At 45.5% G+C, this 27,552-nt stretch overlaps 1 protein-coding gene across 1 annotated transcript; it reads left to right on the top strand.

Annotated features, from left to right (window-relative positions):
• The first annotated feature begins 1,824 nt into the window (after nt 1-1,824).
• LOC130122200 (rho-related BTB domain-containing protein 2-like) lies at nt 1,825-11,046 on the top strand. Its single transcript, XM_056291243.1, has 10 exons — nt 1,825-1,883; nt 3,986-4,187; nt 4,478-4,581; nt 5,111-5,296; nt 5,880-6,817; nt 6,979-7,097; nt 8,014-8,164; nt 8,297-8,385; nt 8,477-8,582; nt 10,841-11,046. Exons 1-10 carry the CDS (start codon nt 1,825-1,827, stop codon nt 11,044-11,046), a joined length of 2,160 nt encoding a protein of 719 aa, XP_056147218.1.
• Nucleotides 11,047-27,552: the final 16,506 nt, after the last annotated feature.

Here is a 27,552-nt window from a genome sequence, read left to right as displayed (position 1 = left end):
CATTACCCTACCCATTACCATTACATATACCCACTAATGATATGGGATTACATGTATCATTGACTAAGTATATGTAAATGTCAATGTTGTTTAAAATATTAAAATAGTTCATTACCTCACTATGGTATTCCTTTTTATCATGTATTTTGATTGTGTATTTAAACAAATGTATAGAGACCAGTTTGTGACCTAACTGGCTTTGGTCTAGTTCTCATTTAAGGCTCACAATCACCTCACACAATGAAATAGTATGGGTATATTATACATTTCCTGAATCTTTTCAGTCCTGTGAGTATTCCAGTTTTTGTGTTTTGTGTCCCTGATATTCCTAGATGCCACAGGGCTAAAAGAAAGTATATAGTTTAGGCGAAAATTGCAGAAAGATGTGTGTTATTGACGGGTTGAAGAGCTCAAGTGACCTCTATATTTGTGAAAAATATCCACAACAGGGCTTGAATGAAAGCTAAGAAGGTCCCCTTTAAAATGATACCAAAGACAATATTATAGAACATTGAAAAATGTCCTGACCATGAGGCTAAACCAGGATATGCACCAGCGTCTAAAATGCAATTTAGTTTAGCGGGTGGTTAACTTCATGAGCTGATAACTGTGATACAGCTGCCACTCAGGAATGGTTATCATACCAAAATATCATCTACAGACATGGATCCTTTCAAAAATTATAAGTAAGTTTTGCCACCTTGAGTGTACCGAAATATCGTCTGGCCCATGGACTATAACTTTTCATTCCTCGCTGCCAAATTAAAGGACTGTCACTTGTGTCAGTGGCGGCTTGCTGTCGCTGTTTTGTGTGGTTGTGTGTGTGTGTGTGTGTGTGGTGTGGGGTGGGGTGGGGTGGGGGGGTTGTTGCCGCCCCTTTTTCGGGGTGAAAACAAAACCTTTGAATCCGGCAAGGCATTTGGCAAGAAAATACGTTGAAATAATAATTTTAAAAAAGAAGGGTGAAAGTGTGGTGGTGATGACGTATCAAGAGAGTTACATTGGTGGTTTGGGGGCTGGTGACGTGGTTTGGTAGCGGCGGCGTCCTTTTTCGGCCGAATACCGGGATGGACGGATCAGGCTGACGTCACGTTGTCCCGGTCTCCATACTAAAGGTGGCTTTAACCGGAGCTCCCGTTTGTGGTCGGCAGGGCGCTGTGTTTCGCTGGTGTGCCGCTGCCTTTGACAATGGAGCGTGAATGCGTTCGTTCCTCTAAGGAGGAGGCGAATTCTGAGTCACTGCGCCGTTTGCTTTAATTGGGGGAGTGCCGGGGTGGGGTGGGGTTGGGGGGGAGGAGGCGTTGTCTCCGTTCTATGAATGAACTTGGGCTATTTAAACGAAGCGGAGTCTGACCGACCTGCGGCGTTATTAGAAGGGAGACGCGTGGCCGGTCAGACACATCGGAACGTGATCGTGGACCATCTTTAACGGCACAGCCCGTCCCCCCCCCAGCCCGCCCCCCCCCCCGTTTTATTTCTTTTCTCCTCTTTTCCTTTTGCTCCATGTGCGTGCCCGTCATTATCCAGGCAGGCCTGTAGGTGACTAGACGACGACGACGAGGAGGAGGAAGGAGGAGGTTCCTCTGGGCTGCGGCTCCCCTGGATACGGATCAGACAGGCTTGACGCCGGCGGTCCGAGCGCCGGGCACTGCGTTCGATTCCCCCTCCTAAAACCCCGGGGGGATTGATCCCCCACCCCCTCTCTCTCTCTCCCCCCCCCTCGCCTCGCGGTCTCCCGCCCCGTTTTCAAGACGAGCCCCGAATTCAACATCGCCCCGAAGATGAAGCTAAACGCCCGCTTCCGTCAGGTGCAGGTCGCATCCGATGGAGCCCTTCTCGTCTCGTCTACCGGCCGATCCGCTTCACCACTTCCTCATGCTGCGGTAAGGAGAAACGACAACGTCGGGTGCAAACAGGACATTCCCCCCCCGACCCCCCTAATAATCTTTGACGTTTTCGGGGGGGGGGGGGGCAGAGAGTTAGAAATAAGCGGCAGACGCCTCTCGAAAGCCCCGAGTGGACGTTACATAACGTGCGGGCTAATGCGGCGGCGTGACCGGCCGCCGAACGGAGGGTAGAGCCGAACCCCCCCCCCCCCCCGCTCCCCGCCCCTCATAGCGTTAAAAGCCGTTTGCGGCGTTGTCATCCTGGCTGCGATGAGCTGCTCCCCTCCTGTGGTCTCGGCGCTACGTGTCAGGCCCGGTGCGGGGCTTCGCCCTCAAATTATGATCCGATAGATTCGAGGGTTGCGCAACGCGGACGCGAGGGACACGGGAGGCGGTTTTAAACTGTCTCGTCGTATTGACCTTGCGCTCGGCCAGCCGCTAAACTTAACTTTCCGGGTCTGAGCCGTTAGTCGAGCGGTTAGCGACGCCTCCTGCGGTGCGGGCGATACGGGTTCGCTTCCCGGCCGCGGCACCTCCTGTGGTTGCGTTGTCCCCCCCCCCCGACTCGCTACAGTATCAATAAGGCAATTATGTGAATGACTGGAATAAACGCAGGCGAGTACTGCAAAACTGATGGAGATGGCTTATTATCACACTTACATAGGTGAAGTGGACCACAAACCCTGTTGTACCTATTAGTGGCCCTGCGTACAGAGGTTGAATTTCAGGGGCTGTGGTTATGGCTGGGAGTCACTGCGTTTACAATAGTATGGGTAAAAACACATGTAACCAGGTTAAAATTACTGCCCCCGTTACACACACAATATAAGAATGCAACCCATTTTTTTTTGTATAAAGACGTCATGTGTTCTGTGGATGATATTTGCTATTCTTCATTCTCAGGTGATTTCTTAGAAATGTAACACAGCGTTATGGTTAGCCCTGGTGAAACACGTCGTTGCTGACTCCCAGGCACAGCAGTTAAATGGGGCTTGGTTGTATGAATGGACCCAATGTCAGATTGCCAAGTGGTAGGCTCATTGAGAGACCGGTGTATGATGCAATAAGTCTGCATCCCAGTAGTGCTGATGGATGTGTTGCTGTTTAGTAATGGCCTGTTGTCATAAATTATGATGTAGCACAAGCCTTTATCAACAGCAACCCCACGCACCCCGGTAAACGTCTAGTTTATACAAATAATGACTTCGGGGTGATACTGTATGGACTCTTTGCTTCTCTGATATGGTTAATTAAAAAAATGATATATGGACTAGCTGTTAGTAGCCTTATTTATGCAAAATGGTCTTATATAGGCTAACACACACACACACACACGCGCGCGCTCGCACAGAGAAACGGGCTACAGTTCCCTTGGAAACCAGTCCAAGTACCAAAATCATCAGCCACCATTTTCATGAAACTAAAAATATTTTTACCTGTGCACTCCATTTCATCTAACGCAGTTGCTATACAGAATTTGTGGGGTCTCCCGTTTCCCATTGCAGTTTGCGTGTATTAGACTTACACTGATCAAAGGTAAACCGCTGGCTGGTTTGGAATTCATGAACATATGGTCAGGAAGTGTTAATGAGAAACTGGGCAGCGCGCTTGCAGATGATGGATGAAATTACAGAGACCTCGTTGCAGGACTGCATCTGTCATGAGGCCAAACCTCGTCAGTTCAGCTGAAAGCAAAGATAACTTTTTTGACCTAATTTGTTTTATCTTCAAAATCTGTGTCCGCAAACTTGTTTGAAATGATCTGGTTAATGTTTCTTTTTACCCGTTTGGCAAATTATTTTGGGAATGATTTGGTCTGGCTATTTGCTTTGTCCCTTTGAATAAATTTATGACGAACAAGGAGTGGGGACTTCTGAATTAGCACGGGCAGCGACGTCACAAGACCATCCATTGATAGCTCTGCAGACAGAGTGAGCAATGCAGATGAAGACAAGTCACTGAGGCTACTCGCCATATTGATCGCCTTGTTGTACTGTTCAGATGAGCAGTTTAATGACATCATTCCACATAGCTGATGCAAGTTTGTCTTACGTATTATTTGATAATGTATCTGTTTGTGCCTGTTTGCATTGTGACAGGTCCCAGTTACCAGATTCTGATATGGACTATGAGAGGCCCAACGTTGAAACCATCAAGTGTGTGGTGGTGGGAGACAATGCCGTTGGGAAGACCCGCCTTATCTGTGCCCGGGCCTGCAATGCCACGCTCACTCAGTACCAGTTACTTGCAACACATGTGCCCACAGTGTGGGCAATAGACCAGTACAGAGTGTGCCAGGAGGTGAGTATAAAAGTTTTTGAAAAATATTTTTTCTGTGCGCCCTCAATATGCACATTGGTTTAGCATGTGGAAAGAAGTGTATAGGAGAATTACATTCTCATTCTACTAATCTATGCATCTAATTAATAAAAAAAAATCTGTTCACTCCATGTACCTCTCTCTATTCATCACTTATTCGTGACAGATATACCGATAGGCACAGTAAGCCGGTGTTCTCCGGTTGATTCCATGCTGAGGAAGAGTAGATATGATATCGATATCCGTGAACGTGATAAATGTGCTTTTATCAGGTACTAGAGCGCTCCAGGGATGTTGTGGATGATGTCAGTGTGTCCCTTCGCCTCTGGGATACATTTGGAGACCATCATAAGGACCGGCGTTTTGCATATGGCAGGTGTGTGATGTTGCAACCCTACTTCCACAGCATAAAAATCATTGACCCTAATTGCGTAACTGTAGTCCACTGACTTCTGGTTTCTACTGCAGTGGTCATAGCAGTTTCCTGTTTGTTGGCGTGTGCTACTGACAATGGCATATTTTTCGCGATGCCTGCAAGATTTACCATGGATAAATGTCAACAACATGCACAGAATTGTCGACAAACTTTCCCCTGCACCTACTAGCAGACGGATGAAAAGTTTCAAGTTGTACATATCAAGTTACGTCCACAATTATGAGGATGAGGATACTCATCCTCACAATTCTGTGCATGTCGTTGACATTTATCCATGGTAAATCTTGCAGGCATCGCAAAAAATATGCCATTGTCAATAGCACACGCCAACAAACAGGAAACTGGTATGACCACTGCAGTAGAAACTGGAAGTCAGTGGACTACAGTTATACACAGAGTCGATTTAGGTGAACTAAATCAGAGTAAAATCCTGCCCTCAGTCCCCATGTGCGCCATATCGCCCCCTCAGGTCTGATGTGGTGGTGCTGTGTTTCTCCATTGCCAACCCCAACTCTCTTTACCACGTCAAGACCATGTGGTACCCTGAAATCAAGCACTTCTGCCCCCGTGCTCCGGTCATCTTGGTGGGCTGTCAGCTGGACCTGCGCTATGCAGATTTGGAGGCAGTCAACAGGGCTCGAAGGCCCTTAGCAAGGTACCAGGACTTAAGGTGGAACCCACTTATATGAAATAGGGCTAGGATTTAGCAAGTTCCTCCCGATTCAGTATTGCGATATCGAAGTGCTGATTCAGTACGTGCTGCAAGTTTTCAAATATCACATTAATATAAATATTGCAATACAATATTATGATTTTTTTTAGCCCTCCATCCCCTTTAGTATTTAGCATGATTTGATATCTGAAGAAAGTGTACAACAAAATGCATTTATTTTAAATCCACCGTGTTACAAAAGCTTACATGAGCATCCTTCCTTCAGTAAACATTCAAACAAATTAAAATTCAAACATTCAGAGATGTAGAAATCAAACCTCTTCACAGCTTGTGTTAATTGTGCTTTAACTTTGCAATTCAGGAGAAATGCTGTTATATTTAAATTATCATGTCATGACTGATATATCACGATTTTGTAGTGAATCAACACCCGCAATATGAAAGCCTTAATCAGTGGGAATAAAGATCTTAATTTATGTAAAAATGTATACTTATTGATAGCCCTATGTTGCATTATGCTCAAACGGTGCCAGAAGAGCCTCTGATAGATTTTTCCATCTTGCAGACCCATTAAATCCAACGAGATCCTGCCTCCAGAGAGAGGCCGTGAGGTGGCCAAGGAGTTGGGGGTGCCGTACTATGAGACGAGTGTCGTAGCTCAGTTTGGAGTTAAGGACGTCTTCGATAATGCTATTCGAGCTGCACTAATTTCACGACGCCACCTACAGTTTTGGAAATCTCACTTACGAAATGTTCAGCGCCCCCTCCTTCAGGCCCCCTTCTTGCCCCCCAAACCTCCCCCACCAATAATCACTGTACCCCCTCCCCCAACCACCACAGAGGAGCATCCAGGACGTCTTCTGGAGGACCCGCATTGTGCTGATGTCATCCTGGTCCTACAGGAGCGACAGAAAATCTTTGCGCACAAGATATACTTGGCTACATCCTCTTCCAAGTTCTATGACCTCTTTATCATGGAGACGCAACCTGAGGAGAACGAGAGGCCACCACGCGGTCTCTCCGGCCGAGAGCTGCTGATGCGTGCTGCCAGTTTTGATGTATGTGAGAGTAGTGATGATGGGGACAGAGCCAACCTACGGGCTTGCACTAGCGATGGCACCCTGAGGGACACTGAAGGGAGCCGGCGGGGTAGATTGCTTGCCTCGTGGAGCAGAGCCTTTGTCAGCATCCAGGAGGAGTTGGTGGATGACCCGGTGACCTACAGCCCCAGGCCCATGACCGTAGTGCACATGGACCAGTCCATGCAGCTTGGTCCGTTTCGTGCGGTGCTTCGTTACCTGTACACAGGCCAGCTGGACGAGCACGAAAAGGAGCTGATGCACATTGCACACATCGCTGAGCTGCTGGAGGTCTTTGACCTGAGGATGATGGTGGCAAACATACTGAACAATGAAGCCTTCATGAATCAGGAGATCACCAAAGCCTTCCATGTACGGCGCACCAACAGAGTCAAAGAGTGCTTGGCCAAAGGCACCTTCTCTGGTGAGAGGATATTATTTTTCCCAGTTCTCTTCTCTGATTCCAGAGAAGTACCGTGGGGGAAAGATGCTGTCGTAAACAAGTCAGCCTCCCAGTGAGTATCGTCTACATTCCCCCATCAAAAGCCTTAGAACTCAGTGCAGGGTGTCGTGTCTGTGTTGCAGATGTAGTGTTCAAGCTAGACGATGGGACGATCATGGCCCATAAGCCCTTACTCATTTCGAGTTGTGACTGGATGGCAGCTATGTTTGGCGGTCCTTTCGTGGAGAGCTGCACCAAAGAGGTAAGAGGTTTTTCTGATACGAACCAGGCGTCACTGATCCGTACACCTGGACCTCTGTAGTCGACACCACCTCAGCTAAACCCAAGACAAAACCAAGGCCAGGTCTAATTGTCCAAACCCAGACCGAAGCCAAAGCATTTCTTACTTGACCCTAATTTCAATATGTAGGACATTTTCTACCACAATTTCACATAGGGATCATTATATAGGAAGCATTTAAAATTATTAAATCTTAATTTTGCAAAACGAACCAATGCAGTAGAGAACAATCCACAAACTCGTCAAAACAGTGCGCCACAGAGCTTTGTAGTCTGTATACCAAGTATGACTTAGATTAGGGGAGTGCAAATCTGTTGTAATAAGATTATTATGCAAGCTTCTGTGATTCTAAGCTGCCTATGTGGGTTTAGTTAATGTTTTCTTATTCCGCTTGATCACGTATCACACACCAATCGTTTCATTCTAGAGTATGAAATAGTACAGATGAACGTTTAAAGATGTTTTATCTTTAGTAATGGGGAGAAAAAAATAACATTCCAAGTATTAAAATTGCCAGTCAGCACTTCTAAATTTAAAAAAATCACGCTTTGGGTACAAATTATTTTCTAAAAAAATAAATAAAAATGTGTTAGGTAATTATTGATATTTCATAGATTTGTTGTCGTTTTGCCAACATTAAGTTAGTTTTATGTAAGTGTCGGCTGTTCTGTTTGCTATCACAAAGCTCCAGTTAGAGGGGTTTTTCAACAATTTGATTTTCAAATCTTGATTTTTGACTTGGATCTTTTTACAGCAACAACTGCAAAATATATCATTATCATTGTGCAGCTACGATTTCAATCCCCCCCCCCTCCCCCGTTGAAAGGATCTGCAAGTGGTCCCTTGCAAACCTGAGTTGAATTTTCCTGTTTCTTAGGTGCTGTTCCCCAATACGACTCGCAGCTGTATGAGAGCTGTGCTGGAATATCTCTATACCGGGCGGTTCTGTTCCCGACCTGACCTAGATGCAATGGAGCTCATTGTTCTTGCAAACCGTCTTTGCCTCCCCCACTTGGTTGCACTGACAGGTAATGCGTTTTGTATAGCTTTTGCTGTATTAGAGCTTATACATGGAAGTAATGGGATTGTATTACACAAGCCGATTAGGTCGAACTCCCTGTAGTTATTCTTGGATTGAGTGGCCTTTGCCTTTCTTTCAGAACTGTACACGGTAACGGTGTTGATGGAGGCGGCAATGATGGGGACCGATATCGACGGAGACGTTCTGGCGTACCTGGATATGGCCCAGGTAGTGTGGTCTGTCATGCTTAGAGTTAACTGATCAACACCTCTGTGGTACTAAAACTGCAAATTGAGCATCGTTGCATTTCTCTCGGCAGTTCCACTGTGCCCAGCAGCTCACTGGGTGGTGCCTTCACCACATCTGCACCAACTATAACAGCGTATGCCGCAAATTTCCCCGAGACATGAAGGCCAAGTCTGCAGGTAACAATGCACATGATCTAGCAGCAGACTAGTAGAGACATCACTCAGTTTGGCTGAACAGTGCCACCGTACTCACTGTGGATTCTAACCTGGACACACAGAGGGGCAGCGAAGCAACCTGGGGAATAAACGCAGCCTGTACGAGACTTCTGTGTGGCCCCCTAAGGATCGCTGATGTTTATAGCAGTGAGATGGCCATGTTGATCAAAAGTCAAGTCAAGTTTATTTATACAGCACAGGAGGAAAAAAAGAAATTGACTGAAGTGCTGTACACTTTCAAATGAAAAGTGGACAACACGCTGCAGAGTATCAGTAAACAACACAACAGATGAGACACAAAGCACAGTAAGGAAGACAAGACTACAGATGGTGAACAAAAAGGAATAAAATTTTCATTCCCCTCATTCCTCCATCTCACATTAAACTTACTCTAATGTAGGGCGTCCGGGTAGCGTGGCGATCTATTGCGTTGCCTACCAACACGGGGATCGCCCCGGTTCAAATCCCCGTGTCACCGCCAGCTTGGTCGGGCGTCCCTACAGAACACAATTGGCCGTGTGTGCGGGCGGGAAGCAGGATATGGGTGTGTGTCCTGGTCGCTGCACTAGCGCCTCCTCTGGTCGGTCGGGGCACCCCCGGATTGGCAGAGGGGACGTGGAGCAGCGAATGGGATGGCTCAAAAAGAACGGGGTAGTTCGCCAGATACAAATTGGGGAGAAAAAAGGGGGAAAATTGGAGAAAATAAAAACTTACTCTAATGTAGGGCGTCCGGGTAGCGTGGTGGTCTATTCCGTTGCCTACCAACACGGGGATCGCTGGTTCGAATCCCCGTGTCACCTCCAGCTTGGTCGGGCGTCCCTACAGAACACAATTGGCCGTGTCTTCGGGCAGGAAGCCGGATGTGGGTGTGTGTCCTGGTCGCTGCTCTAGCGCCTCCTCTGGTCGGTCGGGGTGCCTGTTCGGGGGGGGGGACTAAGGGGGGAATAGCATGATCCTCCCATGTGCTACGTCCCCCTGGCGAAACTTCTCACTAGATTGGCAGAGGGGATGGAGTAGCGACCGGGACAGCTCGGAAGAGTGGGGTAATTGGATGGGTACAACTGGGGAGAATAAAGGAGGGGGGAAAAATCCACCCCCCCCCCCCCAAAAATAACTAAAAACTCTGTTTTCTTGCAAGAATGAGTGGTAATAGACAAATGTGATAAGTGATTTGGGCCTCTCTGTCGATCAGTAAACCAGGTTATTCCTGTTGTATGAAGCCCAAAATGATTTGAAAATCAGTGTCTATGGTATGATTGCACTACTTTAGTATGTTCTTTTTGGTAACACTTTCTATGAAGCTTGCATCTATAACTCCCTATCAGCATCTATATATGAAGCTTGCATCTATAGCGCCCTATAAGTGTACCATAAAGGTAACACTTTCTATGAAGCTTGCATCTATAATGCCCTATAAGCATCTATAATGCCTATAAGTGTTGCTATAAGTCATTGTAAGATTCATTATAACCATGTATATGCCCTCACAACACCTCATAACCACCATCTATAATGCCCTATAAGTATCTATAACACCCTATAAGTGTAGCTATAAGTCATTGTAAGATTCATTATAACCATGTATATGCCCTCACAACACCTCATAACCACCTTTATGATACATTATGTCAATTTAAAACAGATTTATGCGTTATAAATATGTCATCAATAGCCTGTTTATCTGTCAAATGTCATAATGCATCATAGCCAACTTGTTTTGCTGAAGTTTTGTAGCGATGCATAATGAGACTTCAGTGCTATTTCACAGTCTTCAGCCATAGCCGTTAGTCATTGTAATACACATTATAGGAAAGTATGGGTGTTATAGATGCTTATAGAGCGTTATAGATGCAAGCGTCATAGAAAGTGTTACCTTTTTTTCCCCCCAAATGTTTAAATCATGTGTTGTGCTTTACATGATGGGACTATTGATTTGCTTTTATCGTAGCTGGACTTTTAAACATATTACATTTAGGATTTCTTTTGTAACTTGAGGTTAAGGTTTTGCTAAAAAGTTAATTATTACAGTGAAGAAATGCAAATCTTGTTGCAGACACTGCTCCATGAGCTCCAGTATCCTCCGTGAACTGCTGAATTAACTGTAATATAGCAGTGTTTAGTTGAACATGAATCATTGTTGGTGTTTGTAGCTGTGATGGTCACATTCTGCGTGAACGCCCCACGCAGAGCATTTTTAAACCTTTTCTGCCGTCTTGCAGAGAACCAGGAGTATTTCGAAAAGCACCGCTGGCCGCCGGTGTGGTACCTGAAGGAGGATGACCACTACCAAAGAGCACGCAAAGAGCGCGACAAGGAAGACTACCTGTACCAGAGACGACAGTGTAAACGCAAGTGGTTGTTCTGGAACCTTCCTTCCTCCCCCTCCTCCAACTCTCCTTCTTCTGGCTCGTCCGCGGTCATCTGAGTGGTAAGGCTAGGTCCGCTGCAGACTAGATGAGCCTAGAGTCCATACCTCTTTCTTTTTGCCACAGCAGTCCAACTATAGCCCTCTAAGATCTGCAAGGTCAGCGCAATCTGACAGCGAGACTCAAGAGCTTCTTCTTTCCTTGTAGTACCGCATATTGCATCCATTCCCGTGAAAAGACTGAGAGACTTGCAGAACTCGGGGACATTATCCTCACTGACAAACGGCACAGTAAGATACTGGTGTGAATGGCGACTCATTATATCGACTGTTAGATGGTCCACCAGGAGGAGACCTGAGTTATGGTTCTGAAATGGGACTCTCGACGGTACAGAACGTTCATCTCGCGGCCATAACTCCCACCGACTAACCCGAACTGACAACCAAGTGCTGCTTAACAGCTGCAACGACCAGCAATTCAACACCGAACTCAAGTCTCAGAGATATAACACTTCGCCCTTAAGTGTTTGTACAATCTACCAAACTAACGTGTACAGTATCACCTTCTCAACCGAAGCCGAACGCCTCCGAGGAGTCACCGGTTTGATCCATGGTGTCACAGCTCAGCCGGTTAGGACAGTTCAGATCTCTGTTGGCCTCAGTGAAGGTACTGGCGGGGTTTTTGTGTTTTTTATTTTTCCTCCGTTTGTGTTCGTACAGTCACTCGGTTCTTGAACGTTTGCGTGTGGCTTGCAAAACAAACGGTCCCGCGAGTCTGGATGCTGTCAAAGTATTCACCCGTGTTGCGGTGTTGTGATCGGTGGCCTCTTGTCACAAAAAGGGCTTAAGTGTCCATGAATGCTTTTCAGTGTTGTCTGAAAGGACGCAACAGACCCCAAAACCTTGAAAATATCAGTTTTCTGTGACGTTTCTGAGAAAAACCAACCAATTCACTTTTATTTTTAAAATTTAACGCGTATGTTACGACCTCGGCTTTGCCTTCGTGTCCTCATTTTATTTTATTATTTTTTTTGGGAAAGCGACAGTTTGCTCATGGTTAGACTCCCACCCACTCATCCCGAGTCGTTTTACTTTCAGAATGATATTGATTTCAACGTAATCTCTGCGGTGCTTGAAACAATGCAGCTGATGCTTTTCACAGCCGAGAGCCAAGTCGTGCAGTAAAACCGCACGCAGTCTACCCAGCCGGCCCTCTGCGGCGGTCAGCTTTTACACACAGGTATCAGCGCCGCCAGACATTAAATCAAAACTGCAGTCATTTTAATCCGCCACACTCCAGATTATCATTCACGGAACAGGATTTTGAATGTGATATTTTAAAAAATGGTGTTGGATTAGGGTAGATCCGAAATGAAGTTTCTGCACATATTTAAAGCTAAATTTTGCACACGGCTGTTTATTTTCACGTGTGGGGGGAAAAAAATCTCTGTAATACCCCATTTTAACAGTGGCATGCTCTCTTACAGTAAACACATTAAAAGTAGAACACGGCAGCCCCCCTTTCTGTTTACACAACCTATTTTTTAACCATGTTTGTGTTGCACTTTCCATTTATTTTTGAATTTTTTTGAAATGCATAAAATGGATAAAAAAGTGCAATGCATGCTGGGAAGAAATTCAGTTGAGGTGAGAAACTCATTGACCTTTGGCTCGTTTCTTATCGGTCCAGCTGTGCAGCTTTGTGCGTCTGTACAGATGTTGCGTTGCGTTTGTTAAAGAAGCGGGTGCCTCTGTTGGATTCCATATTAATCCTGTTGCAGACGCACCGCGATACTTGATTACTTTTTTCCTCCACGTTTACATTGTCAATAATCATTTATTGTTAACTGGAGGCGAAGCCATCTTCCTCTCCATCCGCGTGCGCAAGGCCCTTTGTGAGTTTATATCGCCACCTACTGGAGCTCAACCGTACTTGCACATTTTCTTTTTAAAGCTCCGCTGCAGAGCAACACAGAAAAGAAAGAAAAAAAGATTTCTGTGCAAAGTTTTGCTTGAAAATGTGCATGATTGTCAACAATGAAAAACATGTATTAGTACATTTCAATACACTTGTAAAAAATGTATTTTATTTTATTTTATGCTGCATTTATTCAGGGTTACTTATATGTTTTGCATACATGAACAAGTATTTGTTTAAAGAGGGTGGAATGTTTGTGAATCGTATTACTTTTTTTTTTTGTGGGTAGCTTATATTGCCCCCCCCCCCCAAAAAAAACAAAACTTTTCCATTTCCATGATGGAAATGCAGAATTGCTGTTCAAGTTTGTTTAGCTGTATTCCACACCGGCGATTTACCGATTTCCCTGGCTGGTGACACCTGGCCGGCTGGTGAGGAGTCTGACTGACATGTTGGTTGTCACAACAAATTGAAATGTGAATTGTCTGAACTGAACATGACAGTGTGTTGAAATGTGACGGCTCGAAATGAGACGAAACGAAGCCGCACAAATTCAAATTTAAAATGAAAACAAAAATTCCCATTATGGAAGTCAAATTCTTCTTTTAGAGACAGTAATTCAGTTTATGTATCACAAACTTGAACAACTGAAAAAATTATGAAATTCAACCCCCCCTCCCCCCCTTGCTGGCACTAATGTTCTCCCAAAGTGCTTTGCTTTTCTGTCACTGGTGGCGATGTGGCGTCCTGTAGAATGTTTTTGCTGATCGTAGGCGCTCCAAGACTCGTTGTAGTTTGGCTGTCAAAGATTTGTACACGCCGGAAGCTTCTTCATGCCCGAGTGATGTCATTCGTCCTCTATGCATCTCTAGCACTTTCTGAACCCACCTTATAAGAGATGCACAAGACCCCCCCCCCCCCCCCAGTAGCAGCATCCTGGCTTAAGGGGTCAAAGCTGCAATCCTGAAGATTTCCATGCAAACAATTGTCGTTTTGGACACTTTCTGCTGCTTAACGTATCGCTAATCCATAAATGTCCAAGTTATGAGCGCTTTGCAGTCGGCCATTTTAGTAGTTACTGTCAGGTACTGTAGGACTGATATGACGCCACAGCAGCCGAATGTCATTTAAAGAAATGGAGCCGTTGTGGCTAACGTGGCTATGGCGGCACGGTGGCGCAGTGGTTAGTGCTGTCGCCTCACAGCGAGAAGGTCCTGGGTTCGAAGCCCGGGGTTGTCCCAACCTTGGGGGTCACCCCGGGTCGTCCTCTGTGTGGAGTTTGCATGTTCTCCCCGTGTCTGCAGTGGGGTTTCTCCGGGTGCTCCAGTTTCCCCCACCATAAAAAAAAAAGACATGCATGTTAGGGTTAATACTCCTGTCTGTGCCCCTGAGTGAGGCAATGGAGGGAAGAATTGGAGTTGGTCCTCGAGTGCTGCATGGCGGCTGCCCACTGCTCCTAGCTACACAGCTAGGATGGGTTTATGTCCCCACAGGGATCAATAAAGTATAGCAAATCAAACTCAAAGGTCGTAGTAGTGGTAGTAGTAGTACAACTTCATTTCCCGCAGAGGTGCAATTGGTTGTGCAGCTGCATGAACAGTAAAAACGCAAGATAGAAAATAAAACACAAGGCTACCAACACCGACAAATACTACAATATGTATAGCTAAAACTCAGGTTCAGCCATGTTTTTCTGTTCGGCTGTAGGAATCTGCTGACACAACAGCGCTCGTTTCATTTTGAACGGATCTCTTGCATCAGCGCTATCACCGATACCACCGTGTGTTAGTAAATTAAAAAAAAAACACACACACACACACAACCATCTTCAGGACTGCAGCTTTCAGGATAGTGCCGTTTCCCTGCACATGCTGCACCAAATTCATCTGGTACTGGAGAAATTAAAGGGGGTCATGAAATTTTGAATATTTTAAAAAAAAAAGTCATGGCGAGGTTTCACTCAAATTGATGGCCTTTTATTTCCCCCTGCTTTATTTTGCACATTTCACACATTATGCTGACGATAACTGCGTCTTTGTTGTTGGGGAGTGTGATTCAAAAGACGTGCTATAGCGTTGTTTTGATTTCCGAAACACGGTGCTCATTGAATATGGGTCATAACTGTGCATCCGAGATGGGCCACAAGTGATTTGTGTCACTCTCTAACTGTGCAGTTGTCCCAATATTGTGCACTGCTGGCAGTGAGCAAACTCAAACACTATTACTCAGTAATATATATATATATATATACATATATATATAGTGGATACAGACTTAACATACTATTTATTGCATTTAGTTACTGTGCAGCTACACAGTTATCTCAAATCTACTCTCTCTATTGTGGCTGTGCTACTAGCTCATATTCTACCAAATGCTGGAGCTGGTCTCTAGTGACATCTACTATATTGTACACGTACACATTACAGAGACTTAAAACAGTTAAGTAGGACTGCAGTACAAAGTAAAGTAGACATATCTGCAAACGGAAACGATAAAGTGTTTATGGTACACCCATAAAATCTGTATTTACTACATGCATACTAAAATCTTACACACGTTTATGTTAAAAAGAAGAAGAAACTATTGATTACAGTGTTTGCTTCTGCAGCATCAGTTAAAGAAAGGCTTTGCTACAGTGATAAGTATGGTCGATACGACTCAGTTTTCACACAGTTTTTGATGAAATAGGCTTTAGCTCCTCTAGGAACATTCAAAATGTAAAAGGTACGAGTCGATCCAGTAAGAAATCCGATGGCTCGTTGCTTGTGTTGAGCCCTTATGTAATAACTAGACTGCATGAACAAAGCCAAGTAAAATAACTCTAGTTCGTTGGTCATAGATTTTAAGGCGTTAGACGCAGGTGGGATGTGGCGGTGCTGGTGCTCTAAGGCAGTAGCTTTACAATATCTGTGATGATGTTAATCTTGTCTCCTATTGTTGCTAATTTAACACCAGTGCTAGTTTTTTTTTATGAACGTCCTATTAATTGCTCAAGACGTTTCGGCATAGTTATCGAAATAAGTGGAGCGTTAAACCCCTAGAGGGCCGTGCGCAGAGTTCAGAGTTGGCTTGATCTCATTTGTGGGTGTTCGGTTTTAATAGACTGACTGTCAGTCATGTCCAATTTCTAGGTGATGTACAGGACACTGTAATAGGTTGACTGCGGGTGGTTTTTGTATCGTTGTAATGGTTTAATTTGCCTTCCCTGTGTGAGTGATCCATTTCGTTTTTCTGTTTTGTTTTTTAATGTAGATATGCATTTCATCCCTCAGTGCATTTCATTTCTCTATGAACCTTCTTCTGCTGATGTTCTTCATCAGAGAAGACACCTCATGCCTTAATGTACAGTGCAGCGTGTGTGTGGTACAGAATGTAAATTGTGTCAATGTGGTTGTTAAGTTTGTATGCTAAAGAGGTGGCCATTTGCAATGGCTCTCTGTGTCGTGTATGTGTATGCGTCAGTGTACATATTGCATAAGCTGTGTAAAATATTTCTGTGCTTCTCGGGAGTGCTGTGAGAATGTGCTTTCGTCAGTTCAAAGGTAGTGCTTTAGGTTTTATGTTCTTTTAATGCCATGAATGCAAAGCTAAACGATGACTTTCCACCATCCAGGCCATGCTAGACTAACACGACAACAAACCGTCAGGTTGTGACGTCTGCCATTAAAGATTGCAGGGAATTCAAAAAAATTCGGTTCATGACTTCATCGCTAAAACTTGCCGTATGGAAACGAGCTCCAATTTTGAAGTCCGTCTCGTTGCAAAAATGATTAAGTTGGCGTGGTCATTAGAAGTTGGATTATGAATGAAAAAAAAAACAAAACTATGTGAATAATGACTTGTGGTCCAAAAAAAATGGCGTAGGAATCAGTATAGGCTTATTGCATAGTTCGACTTGGAGTCCTTTTTTTTTTTTAACTATGCATATAGAAATAAACGACTGAAGCCACGAACTCGCACTGCTTTGAAGCACCTCGTGGTCCTCCACAGATTGCATTTGAAAATATGGCAACGTGCTCATTAGATACGTAGACAACGTCAGGTAAAAAGATTACTTCATCAAAACAGAGAAGTTGTCGACGAGGCCCTGTACCATACGTTCGGGTGCTAACATCACCGCTGCAGACAAGCACAAACCAAAGGGAGCTTTAGCAGCACCAGGAATAGGAATATATGCTGCACAATCACAATTGCATAGTTTGAGGCCTTGTATTGAAAATGGTTGATTTAAAAAAAAAAAAACAACTAAAAAAACTTGAATGTCTACTCAGTGTTAAAAGCCTGGTTGACATTTTCCCCAGTCGCCGGGTGTTTTTGGTTGTTTTGAAGAGTTGTTTCTATTGTTTAGGAGCTGTACATTTGGAATTCTGTAGCATGTGCTCTTGGAAAATGTGTACATAATGTTTGCTAAATAAAAAAACCAGTAGCAGAATGGTCGCCTATGAATACTTGTCTCGTTTCCTTTAATGCCCACTTGGTCACACTGGGAACTTTACCAAGAAAGCATACGTCACTCATGTGCCCCCCCCCCCCATGACGGGTGTTGTCAAGTTCTGCATCCCCAACATAATACGTACCCCATAAATAAAGCCACGGTTTCGCGGGAACGCGCATGCATCCCTTCCACAGCCTCATCCAATTACCACACGTGTCGCACGGAGACGTGGAAAATAACACGCCGGTTGCTCAATTTCGTTTTTAGATTAGCAACGCGGTTTAACATAGTCATTTACCGGCAGCGGGGATGTTGAAGCCAGAGAAACATTTATACTTTCGGTTTGCAAAACTATTTTGATGATGTAAGAACGACAATGATGTTAAAAAAAAAACGTAAAAATAGTGAAGATATGCGCGGCCTGGGCGTCGTGTGATCGCGCGGGGAACACCTTCTCATAGGGGTGCACAATTCGACGCCACAGCGACAGCGCTCGGATGGAGAAGAGACGACGCACAAAGTCAAGTTGTGAGTTCGCTCGGTGGTAAAGGTGTAAACACGTCGCAACTTGACGCAGGGTCGATGCCGGGTGTAAACACGGCGTTTTACTCGCCAGTGCTTCAATTTTAGTCGCTCACCGGCCATATTTCTACACGGTTTGGCGCCGCTGTTGGGCCGGGAGACGTTAACGCCTCCTCGGTAAAAAGCACTACCAGCCTCGTCCAGGTGGGGGCAGCAGCGCTGCGTCGGTGTTCCGTCAAACAGGTGAAACCGGCGTCGGCTGTCGCGCTGGAAGTTGCCCCGCGCCGGGACCGAGCGGCAGTTATTGACTCTTCCGTGTCGGAGGCGTCAGAAGCCGCTTATAGACGCTCGCCCGGCGCCGCGGATGTGGAGCGAGTTAGCTTAGCCTCCCCCGGCAGCTTCACAACACACACACGCACACGCTCCTTACGCTCTCTTGTGTGTAAACCCTCCGCAGGCGGCGCCGGGGGCCTCCCGTCCCGGTACTGGGTTCTGGGTTCTGGACTTCCATCACGTGGTTGGGGACAGCGGACCTCGCTGAGCTGAGCCCTTCGGATGCCTCCTTCTGCTAGTAAGTTGCCCTCATAGTTTAAACTGCAGTGGTTCTCAACCCAGTCCTCAAGGACCCCCTATCCTGCAGATTTTCATTGTAACCCTGCATAGGTAGCCCCGCTTGTACTTACTCGACCAATCATCTGGCAGCACTTAATTATGCAAGGTGTGCGACTTCTGACAAAATGCATTGCTGATTTGTTGAATAACTACAAACAGGTACCTATTCAGGGTTGCAAAGAAAACATGCAGGATAGGGGTCCTTGAGGACTGGGTTGAGAAACACTGGTTTAAAGGGTTATTACATAGGTGAGCTGGAAACCGTTTTCCTTTCCTGGAGCAACTTCCTCTCTCTCACCAAGCAGGATGGGAACTTTTTTATTTTATTTTTTTATTTTCTGTTCCACCTGCAGCCTTAATGGTTCACTTTATTTTAACCTTTTGCCCTTTGTGACTCATTACAGCACAGCCGGTGCAAAGGGGTGCATGTTGAGTGGAGACCAGCCGGCTGTGTGTAAAGCTAACCTTCTGCTTGTCTTTCAAGTGGAGGACTGGAGGTGGTCTATCCGGAGGCGGTTGGAGACAAGTGCCTCGTCATTTCACGGGATGTGACACTCGGAGGGGAGATCAGCAAAGTGTGGGGTTCCCCCGCAGACCCGCCTCCATGCAGCAGATAAGGTACCGTAGTAGCACCATGTGAAACCGGGCTGCCCCTGCTTTCCCCTGTCAGGAAGGAGTGTGCACAGTATTCAGGAGCGTTTCTGATACACTTTGCAGTAGTTCTGTGTAATCGCAGACCCATCAAGTTCTGGTGGTTGGAAAAGATACCCCTCAGTCCAGAAATAGTGATGTATTTGTGTTGATGTGATGTTCCCTTGCAGATACTGAACAAAGTTTCTTGTTTTTAAGCGTAAAGATAGAGCATCTGTGCCACCGCCTTTTCCCTCATTTTATTCCTCCTCATCCCCCTTTTATACATTTTTCCTCACTCTAGATATATGCCTGATTTATGTTCCTGGCTCTTAGCTTCAAATTACTTTTAATAGCTCAGTAAAAGCGTCAACGTTTTTGCCGAGCAGTTGATATTTTTTGGGTCACTCTGCTCGTAGAACTTGATCGACTTCTGAGTTTTCTTCTATGCCACGTTGTCGAGGGTTTGTGTGTTTGCCTCTTTCTGTTTGTGTGAGAAGTATTTGGTCAGTTGGATGCAAGCAAACGTGCCAACAAATGTCCTTTTTGATATTTGCTGCTGCTAAATGGCAGGAAATATCAGCTGTGTAAGACAAAAGAAATGTACATGTCACAGCTATGTGAGACAGAAATGATCCATAAATATCCAGTTTATGAACGCTAATGTAGTTGCTATTTGAATGGTTACCGTCTGACAGGACTCTCCTGGGGTGATAGAGTGGCACATGGCGTTTCACATCTTCACCTTTGCAGCTAAATGCGGAAGAATAAAGCAGGTAGCGGTTAGTTTGAAGAGGGAGCAAAGCTGTTGTGCCTAACAGACAAAGCTCATAGAAGACCTTAACCAACAGACACTACAGCCTCAATAACTTAACGCTTAGATTCAGCCATGTTGTTTTGTTCGCTGGTGGGGAAGGTGCTGACACGGCAGCATAGTCATCAGCATCCGTATGGGTGTCGGTAAATATAACAACAAGGACAATCTTGTAACTGCATGCTTACGTGAAAAACTAAAACACAGTTCAGTTTCAATGACTATCGCGTGTCATGGATGAAATCTCAACGTTTGTGTACATATGTGATAACATCTACAGGCAGTTCCTGCAGTAAATCAGCCAACATCGTTCACCTGCTGGTTGACCTCCGCTGGAGGTGTGCAGCCCTGAATGCTGATGTGTCTCGAGTACTTTTGTCCAAAGACACATGTAAAAAAAAAAAAAAAAGGAGGGATTTTACCGTCCCTGGTGATCAGTGGGACAGGTGACCCCCGCCCACCATTCCCCATTTCATGTCTGTGCTGGTTGCACAAACACCGGCCTTCACCCCCCCCCCACCCCAAATATCCCATTTCTCAGCACTTTTCGAAGATGACAGCTGGAAGGTGGCGCTCCTCTTTAAAGTTGAAATCCATGATTTTCCCGATCTGTTCCTCCCTCCGGCGGTGAGAACTGCAGACAAGGTGTTGCGGACGGTGTCGCTCGTGTGCCGTCAGCTCGGCTGTAAACAGTTCCCACCCTTGTAAAAATTGGCGTCCTCGCACCAACGCCAACCTTGATGTATTACAAACTGCTCCAGTCTATACGGGAGCCCTGTTTGACTGTAATATAAATGGTAGGTCACCTGTCCAACAGCAGCGTCGCCGCATCCTCGTCACATTTCACCCCCTTTTTCCTGCTCGAGTAGAAATGTGTTTGCCCCTGCACCGGTTCTCATCCTACCCCGTCAACATGTCCACCGGTGCTGTATGGAGATTGTAACCTGACTCCATGCCCCAGAGGGGTAAAATAACTATTGGTTAATTGAGGAAAAATCCTGGATGTCATCTTTTAAACTGGAACGGTGCACATACTTTTTTTCAACGCTAGGAGGCCGTAATGCATAAAATAAGCCACGTTTTCACATCAGCGCGTTAGTCTTTGGGTCGTTATAGTGAAGTAAAAATGAGCCTCAAAATGTCCATGGCATAAATCCTAAATAATCATGACATATAATCACTTTAACCTTGTTTTGAAACTCGTCAGCATCCAACATGTTGCCCTTTACTGTCTCTTATTAGTGGGGCCTTTGTTACCAGAGGGTGGCGCAAGCGCCTCATACTTGCAGCCCTTAAGAGTGCAACTCTGATTAGATGGTGATGAATGGTGTGAACAGTCTCTGCAATGTTCAAACAGGACTCAGTACTGATTAGTTTCACAATGTAAGGGGTTGTATCAAAATAACACAAAATAACACAAATCCTTAGCTGGTTGGCTTAATTTGGCGAGCGACTGCTGTTCGGTATTGACTAGATAAAGTAACCTGTATTTAACATGGGAGGGGGGGGGGGGTTGCAGAACAATGAGCCCCTATCCTCAGCCGGGGGTCATGCAATGTTCAGAAGGTATTGCAGCAGACGGCACACAAAGCTGGGCGTGCTTGAGAGTAGCAGCCTGTTGACCCAGTGTCCTTTCTGATGGGGAAAAAAAACCAGTGTGAGAATACAATCGCACATCTGAGTAGTTTTAAAACAAAGAAACAAGCAGCGGAGTAGTAATTGTAATTCGGTTAGTGGAAGGACTGACTTAGACTCTGGGCTGCAGAGTAATGCATTACAAATACCGTGTGAACCTTGAGGTTACGAGCACATGTATTACATTAATTTTCACAATTACTTTATTTCCATTTATTTATGAAACACATTATTTGCAGCCTGTCGTATAATTTTCAGAGAACACCTCAACGTCTGCTTATGTCAGCTGTTTTTATGAAAACTGAGCACGAGGCTATATATACTACTCTGGTGTTATTTGAACTATCATCTAAACTATGAAAACCTGCACAAGGCTTTGCGAAAGAGCCAGTTGCAACGAGGAAGGTGCAGTGTTTCATAAACCCTCTTGCAGTTCACAATGATGCCGTACGAAGGATAGAAGGATGGTGGGGTTGTTGTTGGTTTTTTTTCTCTCAGTAAGCGTCGAGATTGAGAAAGAAACGCGGCTCCGAATCCTGAACTGAAGTTGACGCCGAAACTTGCATCAAACACACACACACACACACACACACACACACACACACATATATATATATATATATATATATATATATATACCGGATCTATAGCTCCAAATTGAAAACTTAAATTGAAAGCAACCGCTATCTAGGAGGTAGTTTATGAATTCCAGAGCTAAGCAGTCTGGCGTGAACATGATCTATTGCCCCCCTGTTGCCCAAACTCCACTTGATGTATGGCGGTATTATCTGTAATGCTGTCTTACATGATTCTCTCTTATTGCCGGAATCAGTGTCAGACAACAAAACAGATTACATGTTGGATTAAATCAATACAAACTTTATGTACCGGGCTTTGAAATGCAATTCTCCTTTTCTTCTGACACACACACACACACACACACACACACACACACACACACACACACACACACACCGGTGAGGGCTCGGGCAGAGTTTCCTGCCTGCGGTTGTGTGGTAGGTAGGTTGTGCGCCTCCATGATTTCTGTCAATGTGTCACTCTGGCAGCAGCGCTTGCTGTTCTCCGCCGCTCAGCTGTGCTGCCCGGTGACCGGGCGACAGGAAAACGGTCACCCGGTCCCGAACCCCACCCACTGCGACACCCACGCCATTAGCGGGACGGACGGGATTGCCCGCCGAGTAATTGCAGTGGCGCAGCAGTGGGCGGGAGGCCGGCGAGCCCGCCTCTAAATAAGTTTACGACCCAAAAAACCGAGAAGCAGAGCCCCCCCCCCCTCCCCTCCCTCCCCCCCCCCGGAAAGGTGACGATTCCCCCCCCCCCTACACAATGCAAAACCACGCTTCGCCGTGCCACGCCGAACTTAAAGGCGCGTACGGGGTCGTCTTTGGGCTTTCCTGGAGGGTAAAAAAACAAAACCAAAAGACCAGCAGGTATCAGCAGCGGTTGCTGCATCATGCTGATTCACACCAAGTAAACAAGTCGGCCCGCTCCACCGATCCCTGGATTTACGAGTTCAGAGGAAAAGGGAGCCGGGGGGGTTTTATGGCCGTTTATCGCGCCGCCGCCGCCGCCCCCGAGACTTGACTCACGCTCCTAATCCTTAGATAACCTTTCCAGGGGTCGCAGCAGGTGACCCCAACTATGGATATTTGAGCACGGCGGATGTCGGCGAGGGCCCCCATCTCTGTTCGAGTTTGCTGGTCTCGCTCGCTTTGGGTTTTCTTGTCGTGGATGACGGAGGTCAGGGATTCGAGCAGAACACGAGGCACCTTTTGAGGCCCGGCGGCGCGAGCGCGTACTTCATGCGGCGAGCCGTTACTGACGCATCCTACTAATGCCTTCAGACATCTTAATAGCGCCGCAACATCCGAGACGCTTGTTGCAGTATCGAGCTAATTATGAAACTTAATAATATTTCATAAGACTCCTTGGTTGATGGTGATATACAGTGGCAGTACTCGGCTGCTCAGATAAGTCTTGATGGAAGATATTCAGTAAGGAGTTGGCGCAGTCTATTAAAACTGCAGGTTCCCGTGCACGCCCGCCCCGCAGAAGTTAACTTTATGTTTAGCGCAGTATTTATCCTTCAGTTAATCCCTTCGACACTGGAACATCATAAAATATACGAAATTAAACGAAGCAGCGGTTCACCTTATAGTGTCGGAAGAGTGGCTTGACACGTGATGATGATCGATTATTATAATGAATGAAATATTAGCAGAAAGCTTGTTGGGCTGGTGCTCGAGTACAGCTTTGTTGATCCTTCCTTGTAGGAAATGTGATGTAAACACATATAATAGCCAACGTAGACGACAGATAATGTAATCTTCCACATGTCACATACCTTAAGTCGATGGTCCCCAACCTTTTTCTCAAGGGACCCCCTATTTTACCCCATTTTACCATTGTATACACTGAGGACCCACCCACCCACATACAATTAGAAAAAAGGTGGGGGGGGAGAAAACTCCCTGGGTTTGACTCCCCGGCTCAGGGTGTTTAGTAGCCTGGTGCCGCTGCAGTTTGCAGGGTTTCATACTTTCATTTGCCAATTTGTCACCGCAAATGACACATTCAGTTCTAATTCTGTCCGTCGCCTCCGTGAAGCCGACCTCACTATAACTGTGCTGGTAGTTCCTCTTTTCTTTTTCTTTTTGAGAAATTCAGCATTCTCTTCCCTGACGCTTGGCCATTTTTGCGTCAGCCCCCCCGCCCTCCCCCCCCCTTTTTTTTTTTTACTATGTGCAAGCTAATTAAGCTGGCTTGCTCTGCTAGTTTAGCTCCGTGAATACAGCTGGTCTTCACGTCTCCACGCGCTGCCCCTATCCTCCTGAGATTTATTTTTCAAGTTTACGTCTTTATTATTTTTCTAAATAGATAAACATATAAACTTCTAAAACAACCCATACATTTTGTTGTCTTCCTCAGAGAAATGAATGAAATGCTGAGACGTATGCGTTTTATATACAGAAAAATTCTCACACCTTTAAACTCAAGAAGGCTTTGCGACCCCCCCCCCAGGTGGAGTTTTGGCGACCCCTAGTGGGGGCCGGGGCCCCCAGGTTGAGAGCCACTCTAGTAGTCCTAGTTCTGCTATTCAAAAGACCCTTTGCAAAGTTGCTTTACGGTTTGTTGTGCCCTCCCAGCAGCTGAGAGTATCCTGACCTATATGAAGTGCACGTGCTCTCCATTCACCTCACAGCTACTCCCCAAACTTTATTCTGCTGGGTAGAAGAAGAAGAAGAAGAATGGAAGTTTGGTTCTTAGACGTCGCAATAAGGTCGAGCATCCCGTCGAAATTTAACACAAAATTAACTTGGCTGACCTTTTAACCGCTGTAATGGTCGTGGGTCCACACACACAGTACAGGAATGACTTGGGTTCTGCCTTCTTTATTGAAAAGTATACATTCAAAAGTTGGCTTTGGAAGTCCATAATAATAAAACAGATATCGCATTGTTGATGAAGTCCTGTGTTTCTAAATGTTATCTTCTTGTACATTGTACAACAAAAACCTAGGATCAAACCTAGGGTTGATCCGAGGTTTTTGTTTTTGTTTTTTGGGTTTTTTTTTTTTACCCGTTGTTTGTATCTAGCAAAACAATTATGGAATAGTTAAAGTTGAAAAGTTGTTGGGTTTTGTTGTGTAGATGGGGGTTGTATTGAGAATCGGCAACCCTGACCAGATGACACAGAACTTTGAAAATATGTGATCAGGAAGAAAATAACCACGCCGTCACCATGTGTGGCGCCATCACTATGTGTGGGACCTGTATTGGACTGCTTTGCAAATGGACCTTGATCCTATTTTTGATTTTGAATAAACGCAAGGAATGCACAAGTGAATAAGAATTTCCAATTTCATCGGTTAGTGGGCTCTCCATGTCTAACAAATGGGGGGGATTTAAAATATGTGTATTTATTTTTTTGCAAGCTTGCAGCTTTTGCGGGTATACTTATTTCGCTATCGTCTGACCTGAGGTTCCCAGAGCGTCATGAAGCCTTGCAAGCACATCACCTTATATCACTGGATGTGGTCTGGCCGTGTTGTGAGCCTTTCACGCACATGTGTGTATGCATTTATGACAAATACCTTGATTTGCCCCTGAAAAATAAGTGTCTTCACTGGAAACAAAACTGGACAGAGGAGTCATCTTTATCTTACAGTTAGTCCTGAAACAGAGACACTTTTGGAGGTTGTTTGTTTTCTGTGGAGGGACCAGAGCCACAGGGCAGGGTTTTAAACATGGGGGATTTTAAAGCCTTGTTTTTGGGTAGACATTTCTTGCATCTGGTGGATGGAATGAGGGTTTATACCATTACTGCGATTAGAGCTGCCTCACTATGATCTCTTGAGCTTGCTTACTGCTCCTAATAGCTGTTTCCTCTCTATTTCCCTCTATCTTTTTCCTTTTCTCTTTCTCTCTCTCTCTGTGAATGATTTTTATGCTTTGCTAAAACATGTGGGGGCGTTGAGAGAGGATTTAAATGCAACGATCCCCCTCCTCTTTTTTTTTCTTTTTCTTTTTTTTTTTTTGGTGAATCTCGGTGTTCTTTTCTGCAAGCCTCTGATGACGACAGGGCAGCTTTAAGCCTGGCAGTGCCCACGGCAGGCTGCCGTCTCAGTGCTGCCCACTCTTCCCCGTCCTTGGCATGCCGGAGAGCGCGAGGGTGGGGTTCCTCTCCTGCAGAACCCATGTCGTTCCTCGGCAAACCTACACGTCCACCCATGCAGGATTCCTGAAAGGTCCTCACGTTAGGGATAGAGGAGGGCAAAGACGAGGATTTTGTTCTCCGTAGGCGACGGGCTTCAGAAAGGGATGTGAATTTAGACTTCTAAAGGCGCTGCCTCGTGCCATCGCACGACAGTAAGGGTCTCCAAGAGGAACATGTGGTGTCTATTTAATTGCATATTCATTGTCATCAGGTGGGTGTTGTTAGCTCTGTTGGATTACATCAGCGCATTTTGCCAAGATTTAGGAAGTGTTGTTTTTTTTCGCAGCTAATGTTCCCCTTTGTCATTATAACACCACGTTAAGCTGACCTGTGACCCACAAAGCACATGATTCACGCCGGGCTCGGGAGGGTAAAGAATTACAGCTGATATCAGAGCCGCCGGATTGATTATGCATATTCAGTGGAATGGGAAGAAGCAATAAGCCACCTAATCCACGTGTCTTGTACTGATTTACAGGTTTTGGAAGATGTCAGTGGCAGGCCCTTATACTCACAACCACAACCAATCATCTCAGCTGCTGGAGTATGAGTGGCCAGGGGGTCCTCCTGAGCCGAGGGAAAGAGGAATGTGCTACACGGAGAGTTCGCACAAGGCACAATTAATCTCATTTTCAACTTCGATTGGTATCCCGCATCTCTCCTCACTCTCTTTCCTCCCTCTCTCCGATGATTCGTCTTTTTTTCTCCTCGTCCTACAGTTGTTCACTTGCATACTGACAGAAGGGAGTTTTATGTGGCGAGCACTCCTTTTGTGTACCCCTTTGTAATCATTGCGAGGTATTCATCTGCCCAACGCTTGGCCTAAGAGCGTAGGCAGCAGTAGTTTTACCCAGGCAGTTGGTAAAAAAATATGATTTCAATTACCATGAAAATGTATTGTATTATCAATGGGAGGATGAGAGCAGATTAGGGGAGATCCAGGATGCTCTTGTGGACGACAATGGTCACGTTTGAACGCGAGCGGGGATAGCGGAGGAAATAATGGATAGTCAACCCTTTGAATAGAGCCCCAGAGAAAAGCAGGTGGCTCCACATTTTAAGCCCACTTAAGAGGCTCCTGGGTGAGAAGTCAAGATGTGGTTTTATCTCTACGCTGTTTGCACCCCTAAATTGTTGGGTTTTTTTGCACTGAAGGAGCGTTGTGTGACACTGTGCATCAGTGTTAAACACTATCACTACAGGGCATCCGGAAAGTATTCACACCCCTTCACTTTCCCCACATTTTGTTATGTTACAGCC

The sequence above is a fragment of the Lampris incognitus genome, chromosome 1 (genome assembly GCF_029633865.1).
Source record: "Lampris incognitus isolate fLamInc1 chromosome 1, fLamInc1.hap2, whole genome shotgun sequence".
Classification (NCBI taxonomy): Eukaryota; Metazoa; Chordata; class Actinopteri; order Lampriformes; family Lampridae; genus Lampris; species Lampris incognitus.
This window is presented reverse-complemented; position numbering and strand designations above follow the sequence as displayed.